This window comes from Crocodylus porosus, unplaced genomic scaffold (genome assembly GCF_001723895.1).
Source record: "Crocodylus porosus isolate Cpor-Errol unplaced genomic scaffold, CroPor_comp1, whole genome shotgun sequence".
In the NCBI taxonomy this organism is placed as follows: Eukaryota; Metazoa; Chordata; order Crocodylia; family Crocodylidae; genus Crocodylus; species Crocodylus porosus.
Window position 1 is genome coordinate 23,965,485 of NW_017728948.1, and position 25,397 is coordinate 23,990,881.

At 40.1% G+C, this 25,397-nt stretch overlaps 1 protein-coding gene across 1 annotated transcript; it reads left to right on the plus strand.

Moving 5' to 3' along the window:
- Position 1: 1 nt before the first annotated feature.
- Positions 2 to 25,397, plus strand: OTOP1 (otopetrin 1; the record flags this gene model as incomplete). Its single annotated transcript, XM_019552569.1, has 6 exons — positions 2 to 227; positions 5,170 to 5,306; positions 11,700 to 11,758; positions 18,096 to 18,226; positions 19,675 to 20,621; positions 24,488 to 25,397. Coding segments are annotated over 6 exons (1,671 nt in total), but the record flags the coding sequence as incomplete, so codon positions are not given.

Genomic DNA, 25,397 nt, shown 5'->3' on the forward strand with positions numbered 1-25,397 from the left:
GACGCTGAGCAGCCAGTACGGCCTCAGCGTGTTCCTGGCCGGGCTGCTGCTCATGTTCGCCTGGGCCGTGCACGCCGCCGGCCTCCACAAGAGCCACCTGCTCTCCTATCTCATCACCCTCATGCTCGTCCAGCTGCTCTGGATGCTGTGGTACATCTGCCGGAGCTACACCCAGCGGAGGCTCATCCAGGAGAAGGACACGCACGCCGGGGCCCGCTGGCTCCGCTGTAAGTCGCTGCCCCTGCACGCGCCGTCCGGCGCGCGGCAGCCCCCAGCCCTGCGCCTGCGCCTGCGCCTGCGGGGCGAGTCCGGGGGCCAGCGCTCCTTCTCGAAAGGGGTCCTTTAATCTCGGCCTTTCCCTTCTGATCTGTCCCACGCCAGGGCTGACACGGCCCCTCTTCGTTGCGCGCTTTTCTCCGTCGTCGTCATCTGAGCAGTTCCCCTTCTTCCGAGGCGAGCAGCGCCCGGTGCCCCCGGGGTCCGTATCTCGTAAGGCTGAGGAGCCCCGCTCCCACCCGCTCGCTGGCCCGAGAGCGTGGACACATTAAAAACATGGCATAGATTAGATCAAGCACTTTTGAGAGCCCTTGACTGGAGAAATTTAGGTTTCAGGAGTAGTTTGCTTTTCAGACAAGGCCATACGGTTTTTATCTGGCATCCGTCATGGGATGCATCTGCGGTGGTGGAAGTCTAGCTGTACAAATAAGCGAGTCCTACTTATTACATGGGTGGTAGGATGGCAGGTGTGTGTGGGATGCCTTAGAGATATGCAGAAAAAGACAAGGTACCCTCCGCTCCCCTCCCCAAGGAGTTGGCAGTTGACAACATGAAGTATTTCAGGTAGCCCTTGTAGGCAAACAAAAAACTATTGGCAAGTCTTGCAAGTTGTGGGGGTCTTTTTGTATCAACTTTTTTGCAGCATGTCTCCCATACCTGGAATGTAGGCATATTCAAAGTTGTGGTAAAATCAGATTAGCTTAAGGCAATGCTGTATTTCAGGGTCCCAAGTCAAAAACATAACTTGTCATATCTTTGATGCCAAGGAAGACAATTCTTTTAGCAGCAGCTATGACTACCACGTAAGTGAAAACCATTAGGAATGATCTGGTTATTCTAAAAGAGAAGATCTTCCAAGACAAGTTTTATTCTTTTACAGTCCCCCTAGCTGTGCCTGTTAAATTTTTTATTATTATCGTTAATGGTAATTGCAATTCTTATTGTTCAATTAAAACCAATACATGCCTAAAACTGCACAGCCATGTTCTGCATGGTCACTCTCCTAATAATTTATGCTGGTAACATACCATCAAATGAGTAGTTGGTGCCATGTATTTATTCTTTCCTGCAATATTTCCTTCTTAGCCAAATCTCAATAATTTGAAACTTATGGTGGAAATCTTCCTTGGATGTCATTCACCCACGTTTGAATTTGGCTTTATTTTGAACCAATTTCTGCCACATTTTCTCACACAGAAAGCCAATTTACTCTTTTGGAATTCCATTACTGAAAGAATAAGTTCCAGTGGTCCATTGCTCTTACTGAACATAAGAATAGCAGAATCTAATCCTTTGTCTTTTTTGACACAGTCTTTCACTTGTCCTACACGATGAAATGAAACATGCAGTCTCTTATCCATTTCCCCTGCCAGTGCAGAATTGTTCTTTATTGTATATTTTTGAGTGCTTTGCCCAGTGCTTGGACTTCCAAAGCTTCTCTGAGATGGCTACTTCACAGTCTAATGATTCTCCCTTTTGGGAATTCTTTTCCTGTTAATCTGTTCACACTTTTCAGTGCTTTCTTATTGTTTGGATGGTTTTAAAAAATTCTTTAAACCAATGTTAGGAGACGAAAACCTGTCTAGGCTTATTTTAAACTAGGCTCCATTGCTGTACTACTTACTCTGGAATGACTTATTTTGCCTTAGAAGTGCAATTAGAAGTGCAATATTTCTATTCAATTTGTCAATAATTGTATTATTGATAATGATTAATTAATGTGAAATGATTAGTTAGTAGATTTTTGTCAAAATTGGGAGGAAAAGACACATTTTCAGAACTACTTTCATCAAAAAGTTTTCTCCAATTTCTGTATTAGCTAGATTTTCAGAATGGGCTTCTTTGTTCTCATTGTAAACGAAAATGTGCATTAATTACCTAGTAAAGGACTAGAAAATGATAAAAACTTGCCCATTTAAGACATACATATTTTAGTTAGTGTATACCACCCCAGTAAAAACTGTATGTGAGCAACTAATTTTGTTTTCTATCCATAATAAATATTGAATAAGAGTTACTGGACCAAAAGCAACTTAAACCTGAATCTGTACATTAATTGAGTTTGTGACTATTGTACAGTTAGCCAAGATGTAAAATAATTTCAGTGAGCTTTGCAACAGTTAGTCACAATAGGGTTTTAATTCATCCTATGAATTTCTAAGCAGATTATTTTGTGTCTAGGTATTGGCAGGTGGAACCTAGAACGTGTTCTCTCTCCAGCTGTTTGCTGTACCAAGGACACTTCCTGCAGTCTGAATGCAGGCAAAGCTTCACTTGACTTCAATTGGGGAATTGCTTTCATTAGAATTATAAGAGCATGCCCCAATCAAACATCATTTGAACTTCAGTCAAAACCATACAAAAAAACAGTCCTTTATTAGACGTACTCCAGAGTGACATTCCCATGCCTGGCTCCCATGGTGAATAAAGGGCTCTGAGCACTGCGGAAGAAAGCAGAGAAGATCAGCCAGATGAAGCTGAATAGAAGAATAGAAACAAATTGTTTATTCCATTCTTTTCTCCAAAGAATACAAGCTACTTCTAAAACATAAGTAGTCAAATTAATGTGCATTATAGCTCTTGGCAACTTCAAACCTACCTCTTCTTGGTTTGCACTAAATCATCTGACATTACCCAAAATGATACAATAATTTTAAAGTGGCATTTTCATACTCTGGCTTGCCTCTTCACCCATTAGTGTCATTTTCTCTGTTATTGTCAGAAAGTGGTAAAAACTAGGCTAACATGAACAGTCTTTTAAAACTCCAGCCCTAATATATTGATGTGTACAGATTTCAACAGTCTTTGAAAACAATTCCCAGCCCCCTAAAATCATCTATTTAAATATATGTAATGTCCACTCATCATCATGCACCACTCAGATGCAAAAGGTATATCTGAGCCAAAGATGCAGGCAGTAATGATTTTTGTTTCCACTTGACAAGATAACTTTTATATTCAGACAAAAATAAATAGATAAAGTATGTTGAAATATTCAGGAAGAATATCCAAATAGCCACTTTGATTTTTAAAATGTATTTGTAGGTGGCTCTTTTGTGGGTATTTTAAATAAATTACTCATATTAGTTATATCAATAGGATTAACAATATTAATTCCCTTTAAAATAATGTTAATTGCTTCCTTTAAGAATAAAATGTACATGACTAACTGCCCAGAACTTACCACATTATAATTCAATTAACTTCTGTATATAATTAATATTAAGTCTCTGCAAACAAAGAAGTAGTCTGACTGTGTTCAATGGGTATACTAAAATGAGTAAAATGATATATGTCCATGAAGTGCAGGATTGGGCCTTGAGCTTTTACATTTTAGAAGTGAAACTTTGAAGCCAATTTTTCTGCTGGTGTGATGACTGTCCCAAGAGAATTTGATCATTGGTCCCTTTACATACAGATTATTTGTAAAATATAGAATTAAAATCCTAGTGGAAATTAAATCTTTTAGGTTGCAGTCCATTCTTGCATATTTGTTAATAAAGGGAGTGAACTGTGTTATTTTAAAAATGTTGCTGGAAAAGTGAGTTTAATATATTTTTCTCCAGTGCATATAGTTTAGATTTTCTTGTCTATTATAAAGTCTCACATGAATAACTAGAAGAATACACTATAACCATGAATAGTTCTCCAAATAGCACCAGTTGCATTGTATTTTTAAAATTTTCATTCAAACAGCACCTAACTTTAGTAGGATATTTAATGTGTTGGTGTAAGAAAGATGGGTCATTATTTTATTTCTGAATTTTTATTTTTAGGAAACAAAATATACATTATCCTAAAACAGTAATTTCAATGAAATATTTCATGTTAATAAGGGGATCATGATTTTGCCCATGTTGAGGAATGTAATATTGAACAGAATCAACTCTTGCGATATCATGTATCATCTTTATATCATTTATCATCTTTATGTTATAAACCTCTATGGGGAAAAAGTAATAAATGAAGGTCTAAGTTCTGAGGGTCTTTAGTTTTCACCTCATCTTTACTCAGATAAATTCTGGTTAAAGTTAATGGGAATTTGTCTGAGTAAAGAGTTAGGAGACTACTGAATAAGGAACTTGGAGTTTGGTTCAGTAATTTGATCTCTAACTGTGTTTTGTTGTTTAACTATGCTGATACAATAAAGTTCAATAGCAACACACCACTGTCTTATCATACAGCTTTCAGAAATCAGCTTATCTCTCTGAAGGAGAAGCACTGGAGGTATGCTAAAAACATTAAAGAAACAATTATTTGAAAACTTTTTAAAAGTCCTATATAAATAACTAAAGAAAAATATTAAGTTATTTCTAATTTGTGACTAAAATAATTTTTCCCAGCATAAAGTCTTTTAAGTTTCTTTCAAAGAAGAAAAACGTACAAATCATTATATTTTTGGTCTGTGACTTATAGTGGTTCAGCATAACCCTTTGAACAATGGAGATGGCATACCAAGTGATTGTATTACTTCCCTCTGTAGAACCCTTGGGTCAGGAGACTGTAACATTATTGTTTAGCTCTCTGAGTTGTATAGTTTGCTCTGTAGCTATATAGTACATTAATTCATTTCCCTGTATAACTGTTTCTGTGCTACAGTTACTTGAGGGTCTGATCTGGCAAAGTGCTGAGCACTATATGCAAGATGCTGAGTGCTCTCAGTTCCATTTTGCTTTACATGGATCATGATTATGCTTTAATAATTAAAGTTGTGAACGGAATTATATGAATTACAGTAATTTATTTCATAGAATTGACTTGTTTTATGAATATTTACCTATTTTATTGGTCTCTAGATGTAACCTTTTCAAAATAAGAATTTTTACTTGTTTATATAGATTCTCTGAGGACACTTCAAGTGTATATTAATATTTTAAATATTTTTTTCTTTAGGTGGGATTACCTTATTTGCAGTGATTACTTTAATTCTGGACTCTTTTAAGATAGGCTATTTTATTGGATTTTCCAACTGTTTGTCTGCAACTGAAGGCATTTTTCCTGTTACACATGCAGTGCATACTCTTTTACAGGTAAAAGCCCCTGTATAATAGTTGTTCTCACCAAGCAGAAGTTTTGTCTTTTCAATGCCACATGTGATAAGTACAGTTCTGGAAACATTAACGCTAAGTACATACAGTCAAGAAGCCCAAGGCTGGATCAGTTCAATCTTTGCAGGTTAGTCTAACTGATAAGCAAGTGAACAGACAGTCACTTTTGATTCTGGAAATTCAGTCACATACCTGCAGTGACCCAGACCAGAAGCTGAGGGGGTGCTAGAGCATGCTTCCCTGCTCCACTGGAGCAGACAGCTTAAGCCAAGGCTAGCCCACCCACCCTGTGAGGGGCGGAGGGGGGTTGGGGAGGTTCAAAGCATCCTGGGATGCCAGGGGACTGAGTTAACTTGAATTTGGAGGGGATCTGGGACGGAAGTTCAATAAACTGATTAACCTAAACCAGTTAAGTCTGATACTTCATCCATCCAGGTTTATCTTAAACTGGTTTTGGCCATTGTAAAAGCCGTGTATGTGAACCAAATTTCTGGGCGAAGTACAGATGGTCAGAAAGTCCAAGGCTGAATCAGTTCAGTCTTTACAAATTAATCTAGGCTGCACAGATTGAACTGATAAGCAAATGAAAAGACATTCTCTTTTGATTCCAGAAATGCAGCCACATGCCTGCAGTGGCTCAGGTCACAAGCTGGGGGAAAGGGGAGAGGGGGGCACTAGATCATACCTCCCTGATTGGCTGGAGCAGACAGCTTGAATCTGGAGGGGACCTGGAATAGAAATTCAATAAACTGATTTAACTTAAATCATTTAAGTGTGATACTACATCCATCCAGTGTTATCTTAAACCTTTTTCAGCCATTTTGAAAGATTTATGTGCACTGAACTTCTGTTGTGTTACAGATTTGAACTGGTTTTCAATCTCTTATACTAGTTTATGTGTAATTCTGTCCCTACCCTAAAGGTTAAGTTTTAAAGGCTAAACTTCTGTACATGCACATCCCTTTCTGCAGCCAAAGTCAAATCTGTGAAGGCAAATTGGGCAGTCAGCATTATGTTTTCCAGTTAGCAGTAAAAAATGCTTCGTGGTATCTGAAAATGCAATAACTGTTCATACTTAGAGGTGTATGTACAAATCTTACATGCAGGTAAAGAGGATGCAAGTACATGCAAGTAAAGAGGATGTTCCTAAATTTGAAACAATACATCTTTTCTTAGTTCAGGTGTGGCATATAACTGTTGTCATTCTCTTAAATGAGAGGGTTGGTTAAATACATTTGACTGTTGCTTCTGTATGGGACTTAGAACTTGCCCTACTGGTTCAGTTTCTTGATTCATCTACTCCGGCATCCTGTTGCTGGCAGTGATAATGAATGATACTTCAAAGGAAAGCAAAACTCCTCTATAATGTGCTTTTTTTTTTAGTTATGCAATACTTGTACGTCAGGGAAATTCCTTCCTGAAACCAGTAAATGATGGGTTTTAACCGTGAAGCATGATATTGGACTTTTACCCAATTATTACTGGGTGCATAGCAGCACATGCAGACAATTAGACCTGGAACATTTTCCTCTCCTTTGCTAATTCTAGACATTTGTCTCCACAATATCTTGTGGTATTGAATACTGCACTTGATTAAATGTTGCATTTTCTTTTATTCTATGCTTAAACTGACTACCCATTTGTTTTATGGACTATACTTGTGTTATTACATAATAAGGCAAAAAAGAGAGAAGTACTATATATATTCAAATCCAAAACTAGTGTTCCCCCCCGCACCCCCATGTTTAACATGGGGAAATAGCAACACTAGCAATCTTTCACTAGATAATGCTGGCTACAGCTCAAACGCCTTCTAACTACCTCTCTGAGGGTAAAAATCCTGGCCTTACTGTATTCAGTAAATTTAGCATTGCAACCAAAATTTCTTCAAAATCTCCTTATCTACCATTTCCACCCTTCACATGTCAAAGACAAACATTTCAGTGTTCTTCCACCTGTAGGTATGCATGTAACAATTCTCACTAAAACCAGCCCCACTCAGCCAAGGTCCCTGCCTGCCACTTAATGCTGTGTGTAGGCATCAGAACATAAGACAAGAGAAATCAAAATCTTGGCTAAAACTGATAGAAAGGGTAGAAGAGAAAAATATCCCAGGAAGATCTAACATGACAAGTTTTCTTACTACTTTGTATTTCAATATAAAATCTGAACAAGTAGAGAGGGGATTGCTAATTGCCTTTGTTAAATATAATGGTGAGACTTATTTCTCAACTGGATTCATATTATGCTTTACTGTGGTTTAATTTGCTTAAATTTTTTGAAGCACTGCTATTCTCACGAATAACTCAACAAATACTCAAAAAGTACAACTTAGAATTATGCAAAAAGGACTGGAAGAGACCTCAGGAGGTCCTCTAGTCCAAGGGTGTCCAACCTGCAGCATGTGTGCCACAAGTGATAAAGGCAGCTTCTCCATGTGGCATGCAACAGATTGGGAAGAGGACAGGCAGCACAGCAACAGAGTGGGCAAGAGAAGAGGATCAGAGTGGCACTTGGGAAGGGTACAGGACTAATTTGTGGTATACCTGCCAAAAACGTTGACCTCTATTGATTTAGTCCAACTTCCTGTTCAAGAGAGGATCATCCCTGTCTACACCATTTGTACAATTATAGGGAGAAAAATCAACAAATAAAATAAACTGCATCCAACCCAAGTATTCGAGAAACTTTTGGTTTATAACTTCTTTTCGATATAGTTCCCATGGGTTCTGTGTGCAAAAGGACTGCTGGATGGACTTTATATTATCATCCCTATTATTATCTCTTTACCTTACTTTCTATTCCCTTGCTGTTTTTTCTTCCTGTACTCTCAATTTCAGAGTTTGAACAAAGGTTTTAAAATGATTTTACTTAACTAGAGAAATTCCCCTCTGTTATGGTAGCAGATTCTACTGAACCTGTCATGGAAATGGACAATAAAGCAGAAAAATACATTTTAAGAGAGATAAGCCAGAGCTGCAAAATTCAGATTTCATTTCAAACACTGATAACATTTAGAGTTCTTTGGTTCATGTGAATTTGGTAAAATGCTTCATTAACAGGTGCACACATTTGAAAGAATGTTTCCCATGGCAGGATATAGTAGGTAGTTGAAGTTTAGGAGTCATAGTTTTGCCAAAAGTTTGCTGTTAGGTAGAGACCTGTATTTTCAAAACTATCCATTAATTCTGAATACCTCTAGTCTGTGGGGTAGGACTTGAGTCAGATGTACTGAGTATTCATAATTCCAGCTGCAGTCAATGGAAAGTGTAGGTACTCATCCTTTCAGGAAGTCAGACACTGGGTGCATTTAAACATGTGCTCTGGGAGGGGGTGGGGGGCACTTTAATTAGAGTTGTTCTGAGAGCTGCTCTAATCAAAGCATCTGCAGCAACATGTGTATCAGCATCCTTGCACTGAAGAAATGACAGTGGGGCGCATTAAGTAAACTAAGTTCATCAAATGAGCTTTAGTTAAAGCACCCTGTCACCAATTTTTAGTGCGGAAATGCTGATACATGTGACCCTGGAGCCTACTGGAGCATGGTAATTACCATTCATCAAGTCTGTTCTGATGTGCTGTAGTTACAGCATATTGGAGCAGCCTCACTGCATGTCTGTAGGTGCCCTGTATCTCTAATGTGGCATAAATATTAGGCAACTGAAAGTAATGAACATTTTTAGAATGTCATTTTTAGAAATACCCCAGGTATATTTTACATACTCCCCTGGGCTCATGGACAGATACTAGTGAAGTCATACAATACATTTTAAATTCATGTTGTTTTTAAAGGTTCTATGGGGAAGAGAAAAACATTTTGGCTGATCTTTTCCAAATAGTTTACCAATTGTCAAACTTTATCATCTTTGGAACCTAACCATGCAACTAAAGCCTCCGTGTTTCATACCAGTATTCCTGTGGAACCATTCACCATCACCTTGCATTCCACATTCATTGCAACAAATAGTACAGAGAGGGAGAGAGAGATCCTCAAGTCCTCACTATTATCCTTCTAAAATCTGAGAAACATCTTTGATTCTTCTTTTACCTCACTCACACTTACCTGCATGCCCAGTTTTCAGAAAATCATTTTTACTTCTTCCTCTTTAATAAAAAAAAATGTCCACACTATCCTGATGGCTACTACTTCTCACATGCTGTGGTTGTCCCTCAAATTGTTTCTTATGACTTTCTGTCTTGCTTCTCCTAAGCCACTTTCCTCCTCTTTTGTGTATTTAATTCCACCTTGTATCCCTTCAGTGGATTGTCTATTTATTAAGTTCAATATCCTCAACCTCACTATGCCTTACAGTAGCGTCACAGGATGTGTCTACAGATGCATTAAGGCATTTTTCCTAGTATGCATTAAATTTAGTACCTCCAATGTGAGGTACTAAACAAATGTGCATTACGCTGCCATAATGCACAGTAACAAATGTGCAGTTTTAAAGTGACACTTAATGCACAGTAGCCTATTTTACAGTGTATTAGCATAATTGCATGTTTTTTATGTGATGCTTTAATGCACAGTAAAATAGGCTACTGTGCATTAAAGCGCACATGTAGATGTGCTCACTGCTGCCTACTTTTACTCCTAAAGCTCCTTCTATTCACCTCTCCTAAATGCTCCTTTCCCTTTACCTCCTCTTAGCTTTGTGCCTTTTAGCAGGCCACTGCCTTATTCTGGAATTAGTCTCATTCCTTGACCACAAGAAGCCACCTCTCTTTGTAACTCTCCTTGAATTTTACTTTTTTTCTAAGAATTCTCCTTACATTGTTCTCCTTACCAATAATTTCTCATCTGAACCACTGTCCTGTAACTTGTTTCATGTTTCTTATGGTTTCTTATTTTAGGCTGTCAGATCCTTGGGTTAGGGGCTTTAACACATTCTACCATGCCTGTAAATCTGAATGTGAATGTACTAGCTCACACCTTTTAATTGATAATAATTAATAGTAATGGTTCCTTGTTGATGGATATGCAAAATAAAAAAAAAAAGTATCCTTATTAGCAATCTCAATTAACAGATAAGCTGAGATAAAATTGATAAATCAATTAGTATTTTGGAGCCCAACTGTGCTGCTAAGCTCTCCAAGTTTCATGCCAGCATCCATATGGAACTAGGGATGCTGACAGATGTGCAGTTCCCAGCTCTAACTCATGTTCACTGTTGGGTTCAGGGGTGGGGGAATTGATCTCAACTTTGGAGCTGATCCAGGAGTTGCCTATCTGTTGCCTCGCTCTCCTATCTCTAGTCTACCTGCTCTTTTCCAGCATAGGCTGGGCAAGTCCCAGCCTGGAGTTTCCTCCCTTCCCTTGACCCCATTCCCATCCTGCAGACAGCACCAGGGGTGAGGTTGGGCTGCATCAGCCAAGTTCCAATTGTATGCAGGGACAGACAGAAGTTAATAAAGGTGCTCTGCTTTGGAGCCCTCATCTGAACTCTCATTACATAAGGGTTAATTTGTCACGGGATCGGCATTTTTAAAGCACTCTGCAGCCATGCACTTCTGTCAGGGAATGGCTATAGAGCACTTTCAAGGGGCCGATTGTGCAACAAATGTCACTTCTGTCAGTGCCTTAGATGTTTCATTCCATTTACCATCTTACGCTTCTTATTCATTGCAACTACTAAATGGCTGCGTCTACACAAGACACTGTTGCACAAGACTGTTGCACAGCATGAACCATGATACAGTGCTACTGCACATTAGTAATGAGCTACTGTGTAGTCAGTGTCACCAGGAAGCCATGCAGGGACACCACTGTGCAGTAATGCCAGTTACTGAACAGGCATTTAGTACTTGGGTATGCAAGTGCTAAGCGACTGCAGTAATAACTGTGCAGTCAGCATCTTGGGTAGACGTGGCCAATATGTAGGGACACAATATTAACCTCTTACAAACTGAAATGCTTCTTTCAGAAAATGTGGTTCACAGGCAGGGTAGTACACCAAAGATTGTCCTGCTAGTGTTGCTCTGCCTGTGTTGTGCAGGTGATTTCAGTTTGGCACTTATGTGATTTTGCAATTTCCTTCATTTTCACCATTAAAAATGAAAAAAACCCCAGTTTTATCAGCTAGAGAAATCTCAAAGTTTATATTTTGGATTAATCATATTCAAAATTTCTACTTTTGAACCATTCCATTCTTTTGCACGTATGAGAGAAACTAGTTTCTGGGTAAATAGTACAGGGGTCATTCTTATCAATAGAGCTGTATAGAAGCTGCGTTGCACCAGTTTACACCAGCAGAGAATTGGCCATTGGTGTTTTTCTATATATATCTACATTCTCTGCTGAGTGTCTTTCATGCATGCATGCATAGTGACATTTACTCCAAAGAGTAAATTTTATCTGTATTTATTTCCATTTAGGTGTATTTTCTTTGGTGTCATGCAAAGGATATAATCCAGTCTTTCAAAACACTTGAAAGGTAAAGTGAATATTATTAAGATCTATAACATTAATTCTAGTTTGTATGAATGGAAGTACAGACTTACTCTAATGTGGTAAATAGTATTAAATAAAAAGGAAGATACTGAAAAATGTTGGAATCAGATTCGCTTCTTACATATGTTGGTACATCCCATAGAGTTTCACCTTTGTGAGTGAAGAGAGAATTGATATTTTAATTAGCCATTTTAAATTAAATAGTTTTAATACTTTTGTAGCAAAAATATATGTAGAATAGGTATACATTTTCCTTTTAATTAAAGTTATGGCCAACCTTGTTACAGCATAATAACCTTCCATCTTTTGGAGTTACACTTATTTTTTCTCAGAGTAAGGAAATATCATCTATATCTCTCAAAAGTACAGACTACATTTTCTTTGTTTAGCTGTCTAAAGGGTATGGATACCATCCACTATGTAAAGTAATTGTGTTCTTTACAATACATTTAATTTCTTATAGTAATCTTTATAGGGGAGTGCCTCTTTGGTCTAGCTAGAAGTGTGTAAATATACCGTGTGACAAATTCTGATTAAAGATATAAGCATACAGCTTCCATGAAAGTCAGTAGGAGTTGAACACATACCTGATGGCAGAACCTGGCTCCTATTCTGTAGTTTTTGTATCCTATTAATCTGAAGCAGCTAAATACACAGATGGTCTTAGTACGGATGCTTCTCTGACTTACCAAAATTGGCTGTTATCTTACTTTTTGTTCAAGAATTTGCATATTGATGTTTGTATGTATGGACATACCTGAACATGTTTATACATATACAAAATGTTACATTACAGAAAGAAAAATATAAAATGAATATTGCTCTCATTAGTAAGAAAGACAATAATTCGGGGCTTTATTCCACAGTCTTTACTCAGACAAATTTCCTAATGACTTCATTGGATAATGAAGAAACTCAGATAAGAATAAGTGAGAATTATAGAATGTAGCTTTATTTATACTTATTTTTACAGCTCTCCTCTTGAAGCTGACTCACTGAACACTAAGAGAGGGAGATATATGGAAGCAGGAGGAAGCAAGCAAGTCAGAGGGTGTGTGGCTCAATAAGATGAATGCTGTTCTGGAAAGTAGGGGGAACCTGAGCCCTGGCTTGGGCCCCTGCTCCAGTGGAGCAGAAACTTTCCCAGTGCTGGTTATCCAAATCATCCAATGACTATTTAGTGGAAATGCAGTATACTAGCTTCAGGAGGAGAGCATAGGCAATGCACACACTGTGGACTGACAATCAGAATCCTTTGCTAAAATGCAAATTTGAATCTCCTTTGAGTGAGTGAGGGCTTGAGCTTAGGTCTCTTGCTCTGTGGGCAAAGATATTAGATTAAACAAGTTCTTCCTCTATCACCATACTGTGTGCAGGGCAGTTCTGTTTCACTAAACTATTCATACATGGCAGAATATGTGCCATTTAGGTAATAAAAGTGTGATATTGAAAACTAAATACTATGCGTTAGCTTACTCTATCTAGAAGGTAGAGTAAGCTACCTTGTGCTTAGTGTGCTCCTCTACACAAGACATTTACTGCGCAGTAGACTAATTAGCTGAGCACTAAACATCTTGAATCTACACGCATGCCCCTATTAGGTTGGAGTAAATTAATTTACTCAGAAGCAAGATAGTACCTGTATTTACTAGAGTACTTTACTATATTTTCTATACTTTACTATATTATATACTATACTATATTTACTATATAGAGTATTTACAAGTATTATCTTCTTGTGGAGTTTTATACTCAGCAGCAGCTCATGTGTAGATGCTGCCCCAGCTGGCTGGGGCAAGAGGGTGCTTCACACCGCTAGCCCCACACTGGAGCACCTTGTGCCCCAGCCAGCCCCTCCACAGCACATTGAGCAGAGGGGAGCAGCCCTGGGCTGGCAGGCTGACCCCTGGGGCCCCCTGCCAGCTAGGGCTACTCCAACCTTGCTCACATGCTGTGGTCCCAGGCTCATGTGCAAATGGCACATCCAGAACTATAAACTCCAGAGCAGTTAAGCTCTAGAGTTTATTGCTTTGTATTAATATGCATGTGTAGACACACCTAATGTCTACTAAGAATATCCACATAAGGATTTAGTGTACTGTAGCTAGTAAAGTCCCACCCTAGTTTATTGTACATTGTGTAGACAAACACTGAATAACTGAGGCATTCAATGACAGTCTTGCTATCATTATATATTATATTATATAATGGTGAAGATCTACAGACCTCAGGCAAACAAGGTTTGACATCTGACAAATATTTATGTAAAATACTGATCTTAAAATCTCAGTGCAAAACAAACTACAGGAACTAGCCAAGTATCCATAGAAAACAAATGAGTAAATGATTCAGAATTTTTTCTTTGGGTTCTATTCATTTCTGGTATGTGTATACCATACAATAAATGCCAATGAGCATTATGTAAATACAAAAAACACATGTATTAATGACTGTGCTTACTTATTGAGACCGGTGTGATTCATGTTCCCTTGGGAATGGGTCTATCTCTAACACCTAGGAAGTCAAGCCTAGACACCCCTGAGGCCTTTACTAAGTTAAAAGATTTTTTAATATTTACCCCATGCCATTAACTCACTTTTTGTACAGCTTGGGGTCAGTTGATGCAACCATGGAAGTACTCTTGAAACATTTATGATATTCTGGTTCTTTGCTTCCATTACTGGCTCCACTCTAGGAAAACAATAGAGCCTATGTTAGGTACTACAGGTGCACATTTATTTCACAGTAACCAAAATTACTGTGCAGTATGGGCACGCATCTACATGTGCACAGCTGTACTGCAAAGTAAATATGATGACTTATGCCGACTTGAGCATAAATTAGTTACTGCAGATTAGTTACTGCATAATAATACACATGTAGATGCCTTAATGTGCAGTAACAATATGTGTGTGGACTGACCTAGGACTAACTTTAGTCCCAAATCAGTCCACACACAGCGTTAATGCACTTTAATGCCTGCATGTGTAGACATTGGCATATCCTCGCTTACTGCACGGTAAATTAAGTCAATATAAATGCACGTGTAGACATGCCTAGTAAGCACATCTTCATGAGACAATAAATGCACAGTAGACTAATTCTACTGTGTATTAGCGTGTCATAGCAAAAGCCATGCTATTGCACTAATGCACAGCAAAATTAGTCTACTGTGCATTAGCATCACTAAAAAAGAGTGCGCTGGTGTTTCTGTGCAGGAAACACACGTACACGTTCTGTACACGTTCAGTTAGTACTACAGAACATTAATGCTTGTGTAGACATGCCCAGAATTACCACATCTATAGTGTGTCATTAAAAAATATTGTTCTGTTAAATCACAGAAAATACAGTCAATGACTGTTAGTGGCATCATCTCGATCGCTTGATATGCTATATGTTACTTTTAGTACCAAGTAGTTTTTGCAGATATAGGAAGTGTCATCTGAATACATTCCCAGAGTAAATGTTAGTACCCAGACATTTTTGCTCTTACCAACTGTTGGTATTAATAAACATTGGGTGCATCTACATGTGTATTTGCTGCGGCACCAGTTTACTTTTGAGTACATTGAGTAAATGGTGAGTAAAATGAGTAAATGGTGTCAGGCAGGCATCTACAAGTGCAGAGAAGCAGAAGCAGATTTGCTGCCACTCCGTTTCTGCTTCCTGGGGCCCTGCAGTGGGCCTCTGCCATCACTGGGGGGGCAGAGCTCAGGCTTCAGCTGCAACTGCAAGCAGCTGGCAACCCTCTTTAAAAGCCAGCCCTGCTTGCTGCTCTCTGGCCATCCAGTTTCCTGGGCAGAAGCTGCATGTGCAGTGCAGGGGCAGCACTCTTTTCTCTGCCTCTGCCTCCCTGCACCATGGCTGCTCCTGCCCCTGGGAGCAAAGACCAGCACCATGCACTCCTGCTGGCTGTCGCGCTGGCCCTGCTGGCCCACCACACCAATTCCTGGTGTCCCACCACGCCAATCCCTGGTCCACATCTGTCTCACCCCTCCTTGCTCCCCTAAGTATAGCAACTGCTTGCCTACCCACCACGTGCCATCCTAGGGCGACGGCTGCACACCTGTGCTTTGACTGCGTCTGCCTGGCCAGACCCCAGCAGGAACACTGATGATGGGTTCAAGGATGCCACTGCTGGGGCTGCTGTTGTCCTCCTGGGCCTCCAGCCCCACTGGCTCTGGGCCTGCCAGGCCATCCAGGGCTGGTGGCACCATGTTGTCCAGCACTCTTGGGATGACAAGCAGTGGCTGGAGGCCTTCAGGATGACCTGGGCCACCTTTTGGGATCTCCTGGAGCAGCTCTGGCCATACCTGAAGTGGCAGAACACTGTCATGTGGCCTCCCCACAGACACCTGATGCCCTTGCCCTGCTCAAGCTGGACACCCCCTAGCCTGTGGCATGTCAGCCACCTGTTTGGCATGGGCAAGGCCGCCACTGGGGAAGCTGTCCTGAAAATGTACAGCACCCTCCAGGATATGCTGGGGGACACCGTGCTCTGTGTGTATGACCCTCTGGCAGTGATGGTGGGGTTCCATGCCCTGGGATTCCCCCAGTTCTTCAGTCCCGGGATGAATCCACATCCCTGTCACTTGCCCACCCCACAGAGACTGCCCCTACTACAACTGGAAGGTCTTTCGCTCTGTGGTGGTCCAGGCCATCATGGACCACTGTGGCATAGCACCTTCATGCATGTGAGTGCTGGCTGGGTTGGCAGTACCCACAACACCCACATCTTCAGGAACTCTGGCTTGCTAGGCCTGGGGAAGAGTGGGTGCTTCATGTTGGGGGTGCTGGACTTTCTACTGGGCATCATGGTGGTCCTGCCCTTCCTCATCTGGGAGCCCACCTACCTGTTCCTGCCCTTGTTCATGCAGCCCTACACTGGCCACTTGGACCCCCACCAGACCCACTTTAATCAGTGCCTGGGCTGGACCCATAGCCCTTATCTCCTGACTGTGCCCAGAGCAGCCTCTCAACCTGATGTTACCTCCTTCCTTGTGAAGCAAACTGCAGCCCAGCTTATATGCTTGGGTCCAAAATGGTTGCCCTCATCAGGCACCTGGCTGCCCTTTTTTTGCCCTTAAAGTGGCAGGTACCAAAAGTGCCCCACCACAAATACCATTCAAAGTAAGGTTTGAAAAGTGAGCTGGTGAAATGAGTTTTCTTCACTAGTGAAGTGCTTGCAATGTGTTAACTGTGAGTTTCAGATCATATGCAAAAGGACAGCTGAAGAATGGATCAGATAATCTATCTGAAGGAAAGAATGCAAGCAACTCTGAGACTTGGTGTAGGAGAAAAAAGACTTGAGTAAGCAGTGGGAAGTGGATGAAGAAAGAGTAGATTGTTCTTAGAAAAATACTACATTATTCTACAAAATACGTCAAAACACTACAGTTTGCCACTGCAATGTTATGACCATTATTGTGCACATACATTATTGTAATGTTTTGAGCCATTATCCTTTTACTTACTCCAGACACCTTTATCTTTCATCATGTCTCAAATGATTTGCATTCAGAGAGTGTGGTTTTCAAAGCCTCTAGGAAGCTTAGCCCATAACGCCCATTTCTTGTACTGATTTAAAGCAAGTAGATGGTTCGGACAGTCTCAAATGAGGAATGTCGTTCAGGAAATAAAAATGGAGTTGTGAATGGAGTCAGGAGGAGGTAGTTTAAAAATAATGTGTACAGTGGGTGTGAGAAAGGAGCACAGGATACTTTGGGTAGGAGTAGTGTTAACATAAATTGCTTTTTATTTAGACTGATCACTTATTGGCTATTGGCTTGAATATGAACTTTTATATGAGTCCCTTCAGGAAGTTGCTATATAATAAGTGATTATGCCCAAAGAATGATGTACACTAACTTTGATAGTAATGCCACTAAGGCAGGGGAGGCCAACCTTTTTGGCAGGTATGTCACAACTTGGTGCCACCCCAATCCCCTTTTCCTGTCCTATCTGCTGCTCTGCTTTCTGCCCTATCTCCCGTGCTGCTTGTTCCCTCCCTAATCTTCTGCATGCCACACACAGACTGTCCGTGCCACTTGTGGTATATGTGCTGCAGGTTAGCCACCCCTGATTTAATGGATTGTCACAAACAACAAGTATCCTACTTACAGTGCAGTTTAATGCACTAAGCCACTCCTTTTCACTACAGAGCATGCTATAAGGAAACTTTTTGGTCTGCACTATTGTCATTGCTTGCTAAATTAGTGTCAAACATTGTACCTATCAAAAAGTGATCTACCCTGCTTAAGATGAAGTGAGATCTACTCCTTTTTATAGATTCTATCAATAACTTATCTGTTTTTTAGGTTTGGGGTAATCCATTCTGTGTTTACAAATTTACTCTTGTGGACAAATGGAGTGTTAACAGAGTCTAAACACCAACTAAATGAGCACAAGGAAAGGCTAATCACGCTTGGTTTTGGAAACATAACAATAGGTAAGCTAAGGGCTCGGTACCTTTTCAGAAGTTCTCCTCTAACACATGATAGTATTGAAAACTATTCCACTAAGATAAAGTTATATACTGTACACACAGCTACCACTGAACAAATGCCTACTACTACTAGCTGTAATGCTCCAGGTCACCTATAAATCCCATTTACTTCAGTGGAATTGACAGTGCTTAGCTCCTCAGTGGATCAGAGCCAGAGTTGCAAGAATGACCACAGGTTCCAAACCAAAGAAATATTATAAATATTTATTTTGATTAATAAAATCCCCTAAATACCTTTCTATTAATAAATCATGATTGTCAACCAAACAGCATTTTTGTTAAGAGACTTCAGTTACTTCCTTGTTCTTAAGGGAAAACATCTTATGCACCCAACATATTCAACTTCTCACATGAGTGGTTACCTCAGGTGAATAGTCATGCTGAATTGAAGGGAGCTCGCTATATAAATCAAGATTATTCATTCAAAGCTTGGTCGCAGGACTAGGCCCTATGTATTGTAATAGTAAACTTTCTCTACCAATATGTCCTGGATTTTGGCAAGCTCAGTCTTCTGGATTTTGGCAAAGTCTTCTGAAATCCTGGGCACCCTCCACCCTCACTGAAGTCAAGAGAAGCTGGGAGTACTCTGCAATTCAAATGGGAGCAGATTGGAAAAGTTTTCTTCCATCCCTGAAACCTTTTTGTACTGTTGTGTGGAGCTTGGTTGCCATCACAGGGGAGAGGAAAGGAAGGGATTTTAAAAGAGAAAGTAAGCTAGCAACTTTTGCATTCATATTTTTCTCTGAATTAATCCAATAACATTTGGATCGTAACAACTACTTGTACTGCCTTTGCAAAGGGAAACCAAACTGACCAAATTTTTACCTTTCTCTAGTTTACACTGCAGATTAATTAATAGTAATCTGGAATTTCCCATTCCTTCTATTTAGAGTTAAAAGTAAACACCCAAACTGGCAAAAAATATTCTGCTTAATATAGTCCATATTTTTTAAAAATCGAATGTAGTTGCACCTACAATTTACAAGTTCAATCATAAGGCCAACCCACTGACTATTGAGTGCAAGTGCAGTATACTTGCTTCAAGAGGAGAGCATAAGCAGTGCACATACTGTGGCCTGACAATCAGAATACTTTGCTGAACTGCAGATTATTCTAAGTGACACAACAGCCGACTGCTGCTACAGATCAAATAGCGAGGGATACAGTTCAGAGGCTCTCAAAATGTGGTCCATGAACCACTAGTGGTCAGTGAAGTATTTACTGGTGGTCCCCAGAGAGCAAACTGATCACAAGTAACTGGTAATTTCTTCCACAGGTAACTAAATATACGAGATGATATACCCAATGTGCTTTCCTTATTATGTTATTGTCTCATTATAAACAAGAAATATTTATCAAACAAGTGAATCTAATCTCTCCCTCCTTTTTAGTTTTAGATGACCATGCACCTCAATGTAATTGTTCAACAACAACTCTCTGTTCAATATTTTCTCAAGGAATATATTATCTGTATCCTTTCAACATAGAATATCATATTTTGGCATCAACAATGCTGTATGTTCTGTGGAAGAATATTGGACGCAAAGTGGAACACCACCAACAACACAAAATACCATTCAAGTTTCATGGCATAACAATTGGCACAATTTTTGGACTAACTGTGCTGACTAGCACCATAGCAATTGTTGTTGTGTATTTGATTCAGATTGGACGTTCAAAAATCAAGAGTGAGTTGGCACTGACCATGTTTTATATATATGCTATCTCAGTACTGACCCTTATGTGTACTGCTGGAATTGTTGCCCTTCTAATTTACAGACTAGAAAACAGATCACTGGATAATTCAAAAAATCCTGCCAGGAAACTGGATGCAGACCTGCTGGTTGGTACAGCTTCGGGATCATGGCTCCTTTCATGGGGTTCTATTCTAGCAATTATTTGCGCCCAAGACCATCCAAAATATACGTGGTATAATTTGCCTTATTCCATTCTGGTTATTATTGAAAAATATATTCAGAACCTCTTCATCATTGAATCTATACATCGGGAACAAGAAAAGGTAAATGATGACATTAAAACTCTTCGAATAGTAACTATATCCAGGGAGAACACTCTGTCACTTACCCCATCCTTTAAAGAAATTTACAATGGAACCGTTGATGCTGACAGTGGAGAATTACCGTACCTGTTCAACGGAAATGTCTGTGTGAGAGAAAGCAGTAGCAATGGTGGTCTTGAGGAAGACAGAAGTCAGGTTTTCAGTCCAGTGATACATTCAACCTCAGATTTTTCACTTTACAGTAGCAACTCTGTTGCTAACAATAAGAGGAGAATACTGAAGAACATTGCAGCATTTTTATTCTTATGTAATCTTTCGGTAAGATATTTTTTACTATAACTCATTAAATTAATACTAAAAAGCTCCCATACCTGCCAAGTCTGCAAAATGTATTGATATTGCTTAGCTTTATTCTTTAGAGTAAGTGAATTTTAGTGCTTATGAAAGGAAGTGGACAGCATCCGGGGAAAATATAGCCTTTGTAAACATAGAATTGGTGCAGGAGGAGGTACCTAACAGAAGCTGAAATCTGTTACAGTAGAAAAATTGCGGAGGAAGTGATAGCTGAATTATCTGGTCTCCATCCTGGTTCCATCTTTAAGATTAACAACAAGACAGGCTATATTTAGTGTTTCCTTTATGCATGTATTAGCCACATATACTGCATGGTCATGCTTGTCTGGACGCGGCCTATGGTGCTGCAGACCTGTATTTTCCACACTGCTACCTTGCAGCACAAGATTTGTTTTTGATCCCAGGGGTCAAAAAAACCCATACAGAAAAAAAGTGAGGCAGTGCACGTGGAGGTAGCATGCACTGCCCAAAACCAGAGCTTGGCCAGTCAGAGACACACTTCAGCTGCCAGCCAGGCTCCAAGCTGTAGGAACAATGTGGCTGTAGCTTCAGCCCCTAGGACCCCAGGTAAGGTTGTTGGTGCCAGCATAATTCCTGGCCCCAGCCTCCCCTACCCCACCTGAAGTAACCTGATGCACACCATAGTGTACGTGGCATGGGTGTTCCCTGGGTTCAGCTAGTAGCGGGACAAGGTGTCCTGCTGCTAGCTGTCCCTAGGGAGCCAAATGTCCATGCTCATTGGGACACGGCCATAAGTAGCATTTTGGGCCATGTCCATGGATTTTTAAATCCTCAGTACAGCTCACCTTGTCCTTCTGTGCTTTAGCCCCTTGTACTCTGTTCTGAACCTATTCTGCTTAATAAGGTGCACAACTCTGTGTACATTTCTGAAATGTTAGTTACACATAAGTCATGGCTAATGATGGTGCTTTTGCATTTTACATTGAATAGTCTTTGAAAAAAATATACAGTCAGTAGTTGGGACAGCAGCAGAGGCCAGAACCCAAGGCCCTGCCCTTCTCACAGGACCAGGCTCTTTCTGATTTGCTCTCCTTCTGGGCTTCACATATTTTCCTTTCTTAGCTGCCCAATGGGCCAGTTTTAGCAGAGTAGATGTTCTCGACCCATCTAGCCCATGACTTAGAGGGTAGGGCATTTTGTTGGGAAGGGAGAAGTGTATCTTCCAATTCCTTTTGGCTGATTTGGGTAGAATTCAGATATCTTACTTCCCGGCCAAGTGTCTTAACCATTAGGCTAAAATGTGGGAGTGTCCTCCTGCTCCCTTTCCAGCATCATTACTGGTTTTGTTTTTGTGCAACTAGCATTTCAGGGACTTACATAAAATTTATTCACACACTCAGGCCAAATAGGTTCATAACAAAGTACAAGTAGCTGTAGCACATCCACTCTGAGCATGCTGAAAGGCAAGGTGGGTTATACGGGGGGAAGTAGAATCTAAAATCTGTGTAAGTAGTCCCACAGTACATAATGGTACTTCGTTTAGCTAGGTGTCACTTGCCCACTGGAAAAGGAAATGGATTTGGGTCTCTGAGTGTCTATAGACACGCTCTTGGAGTGATATAGACATGCTCTCAGAGATACACACACACACACACATATTTTAGTGGTGTTTCATTTACATCACAGAAAAATATGAATTTGGCGCTACTTTTTTTAAACTGAAAATTGGGGATTTTTAACTGAAAATTGGGGATTTATTTAAATCAGAGAAAGCCAGGATCCCTGGCTCTTATCTTATCAGGATCTTATCCCAAGATAAGGATGTCCCAGCCCCATGATCGCAGAGCAGGGACACCTAGTAGGTTTTTCAGAGAAGCCAGTTTGAACTTAAGAGTATCTAAGTTTGGAAACTGAGATTTAGAGTGTTTCATAGTTTCATAGTAGTTAGGTGTCAGAAAGTACCTGAATAGATCATCTAGTTTAACCCGCCTCCCCCTCCCCCCGCCACTGGCTGGAGCACACGCTGGGACCACATGACCCTAGACAGGTGTTCATCCAACCACTTTTTAAATTTACCCAAGGTAGGAGCCAGGACCACTTCCCTAGGAAGTTAGTTCCAGATCCTAGCCACCCTAACTGTGAAATAGTGCCTCCTAATCTCTAACCTGAACCTATTCTCCAGTAGCTTCTGGCCATTGTTCCTCGTCACCTCAGGTGCTGCTGGGGGGAATAGGCCCTTCCTATTTGCTGCTGATCTCCCCTAATGAGTTTGTAGGCAGCCACCAAATCCCCCCCTCAGCCTCCGCTTGCTGAGGCTGAACAGGTTCAGGTCCCTCAGCCTCTCCTCATAGGGCTTGCCCTGTTGCCCTCCAACCAAGCAGGTGGCCCTCCTCTGAACCCTCTCGAGACAGGCCACATCCTTCTTAAAGTGCGGTGCCCAGACTTGGACGCAGTATGCCAACTGAGGTCAGACCATGTAGTCACATGTTCACTTGCAATGGTTGCAAATCATTGGAATTTTGTAATATTGTAATGTATTAAAGTTAGTATGTTAGGGTGAAGTCAGATGTTACACTTATACTGTACTACATCTCTGGAATGTTAAGTGGCATTAAAGTTAAAACATATTATGAGCAGTCGCATGTTAAGGATTAGTACCATTTCTTGCTTGTACTTGCCACTAGACGGCTGGTGAGCGAGGGCATAGCTAGGAGCCAGGATCCCTGGACTGTATTCCTACTCTGCGTGGGGGCGGGAGCTGGGAGTGGTGCATCCTGGAATGCTGGAGCACTGCCGATTGCTTGTTTTATCTCTGTGGAGCAGAATGAAGTTACTATAACAGGAGCTAGGAAGCACAGCACAGAGTTAACCCTCCCCTGAAACACTGAGATGGCACTTAGCACAAGTTAATGAACTTTAACATGCAGGTAGTGTTTTTAAGTGCTCTGAGTGTAGTCTAAATGTAATGTGTAACTTATCCTTAGATACTCCTCACCTGGAAGGGAGCCATTTTGAAATGCCACAGTGTCACCTTACATGTACTAAAATTGTTTGAATAACTGTTTATGTTTTAACTGCACTTAGTAAGTGTTAAATTGAAAATGTGACACCAGCCTTATGCATCTATGCCTAGCCCTAATAATTAAAGGTATTTAGATGTCTATGGGCATGTTTACATGTCACCATACGGTGCCATTGTTACTGCGCCATTTAGGATTTCCTTTTGGAAGTTCTACACGATAGTGCAGTAGCAGCCCATACTACACCATGCTGGCCATACACAGTTATTTTTAGTTGCTACATTGCTGTAGCAGTGCACTATAAAGAGGGAGCACATTGCTACAACATCATAGCTGCTGGTCTTGTTTAGATGCCTGTGTATGCTACAACACCATAGCATGTTGCTATCAAAATGTAGACTCGTGTAGATGTACCCTATTAGAATCAGGAACTTAAGTACCTTTGGAAATCTGGACTTTAAGCACTACAGTACAGACCCACCCAGTGCATGAATATCTTTAGAAATCTGGACCTAATACTGACTGTACAACTTCTCAGCCCATGAAAAAAAATATGTTGCAGGTGCAATACTGCATTTTAAACTACCTCTTAATATATTGCATCGAATAGCAACTCAGATAAGATCTGAAGCCTTTACTTTCCTTTTTCTCACCCAGTAATAAATCAGGAACAACTCTGCTGACATCTGTATGACTAGAACACTGATCTAGAGGTTATTTAAATCAAATAATATTGGATCATTTCCAGTTTGGAGGGAATGAGCATGGTAGTTGTGCTGCAGTCACCATGGGTAAATATCACTTGATGATAAAGATCATGACTAACACTGTTGCTTTCTTTGTATGCAGCTCTGGATTCCACCTGCGTTTGGTTGCCGCCCAGTGTATGACAATGGACTGGAAGAAATAGTTTTTGGCTTTGAACCTTGGATAATTGTTGTTAACCTTGCAATGCCTTTTTCTATTTTTTATCGTATGCATTCAGCTGCCTCACTCTTTGAGGTTAGTTGTAAGACATAAGCTGTATATTGCCCGTGAATGAATAACTAATGGAATGAATGATGTAATATGTGGGTGGTTGAAAGACTGCAAGGAGCTGTTTAGAACTCAGCAGGTTCTAAAACTATTTTCCTAAACAAGAGCTTACTTTAATAGAGTTTAATATTTGGTATTAATTCCTCTGAATATTTGATTGCATAATCAGACAGTCTCTTTGTTGGCAGACTTTTCAATAGTAGGTGGGTGCCATGTAGCAATGTTAATTGAAAATGTTCCTGAATCTTTTCCTGTTCAAATCAACTTGTGCTTACCATGAGGAAACAAAGTATGTTTTCCATACAGTTTGTACTGGTGCACTTCTTTTCTCTCAGTGTTCCTCTCACTCCCTTGGATGGGATTTTTAAACATGCCTATGTGATTTAGGAACAGAAATTCTACTGATTTTCAATTAGATCTGTTGCCTTAAATATCTTAGACACTTTTGAAGATATCACCCTTTAAGAGCACCTTTCTTTATAATGTAGACTGGTATCCAAATCTGATATTATTGTGTGAAAGGAAACGGTATTTAAATCTCTGGATATTGATATAAAATCAGCATGTTATTGTTATTTTCCTGAGTATATTGTTTGAAGATATAAATGCTATATGGATTTAGATATGGTATTGTATATAATTCCTTATGAGTAAAACTTTTTTTTCTTATTATTGGATCCCTACTGTTTTGTATTTACTGTATGATGTAACTAAGTAATAAAGC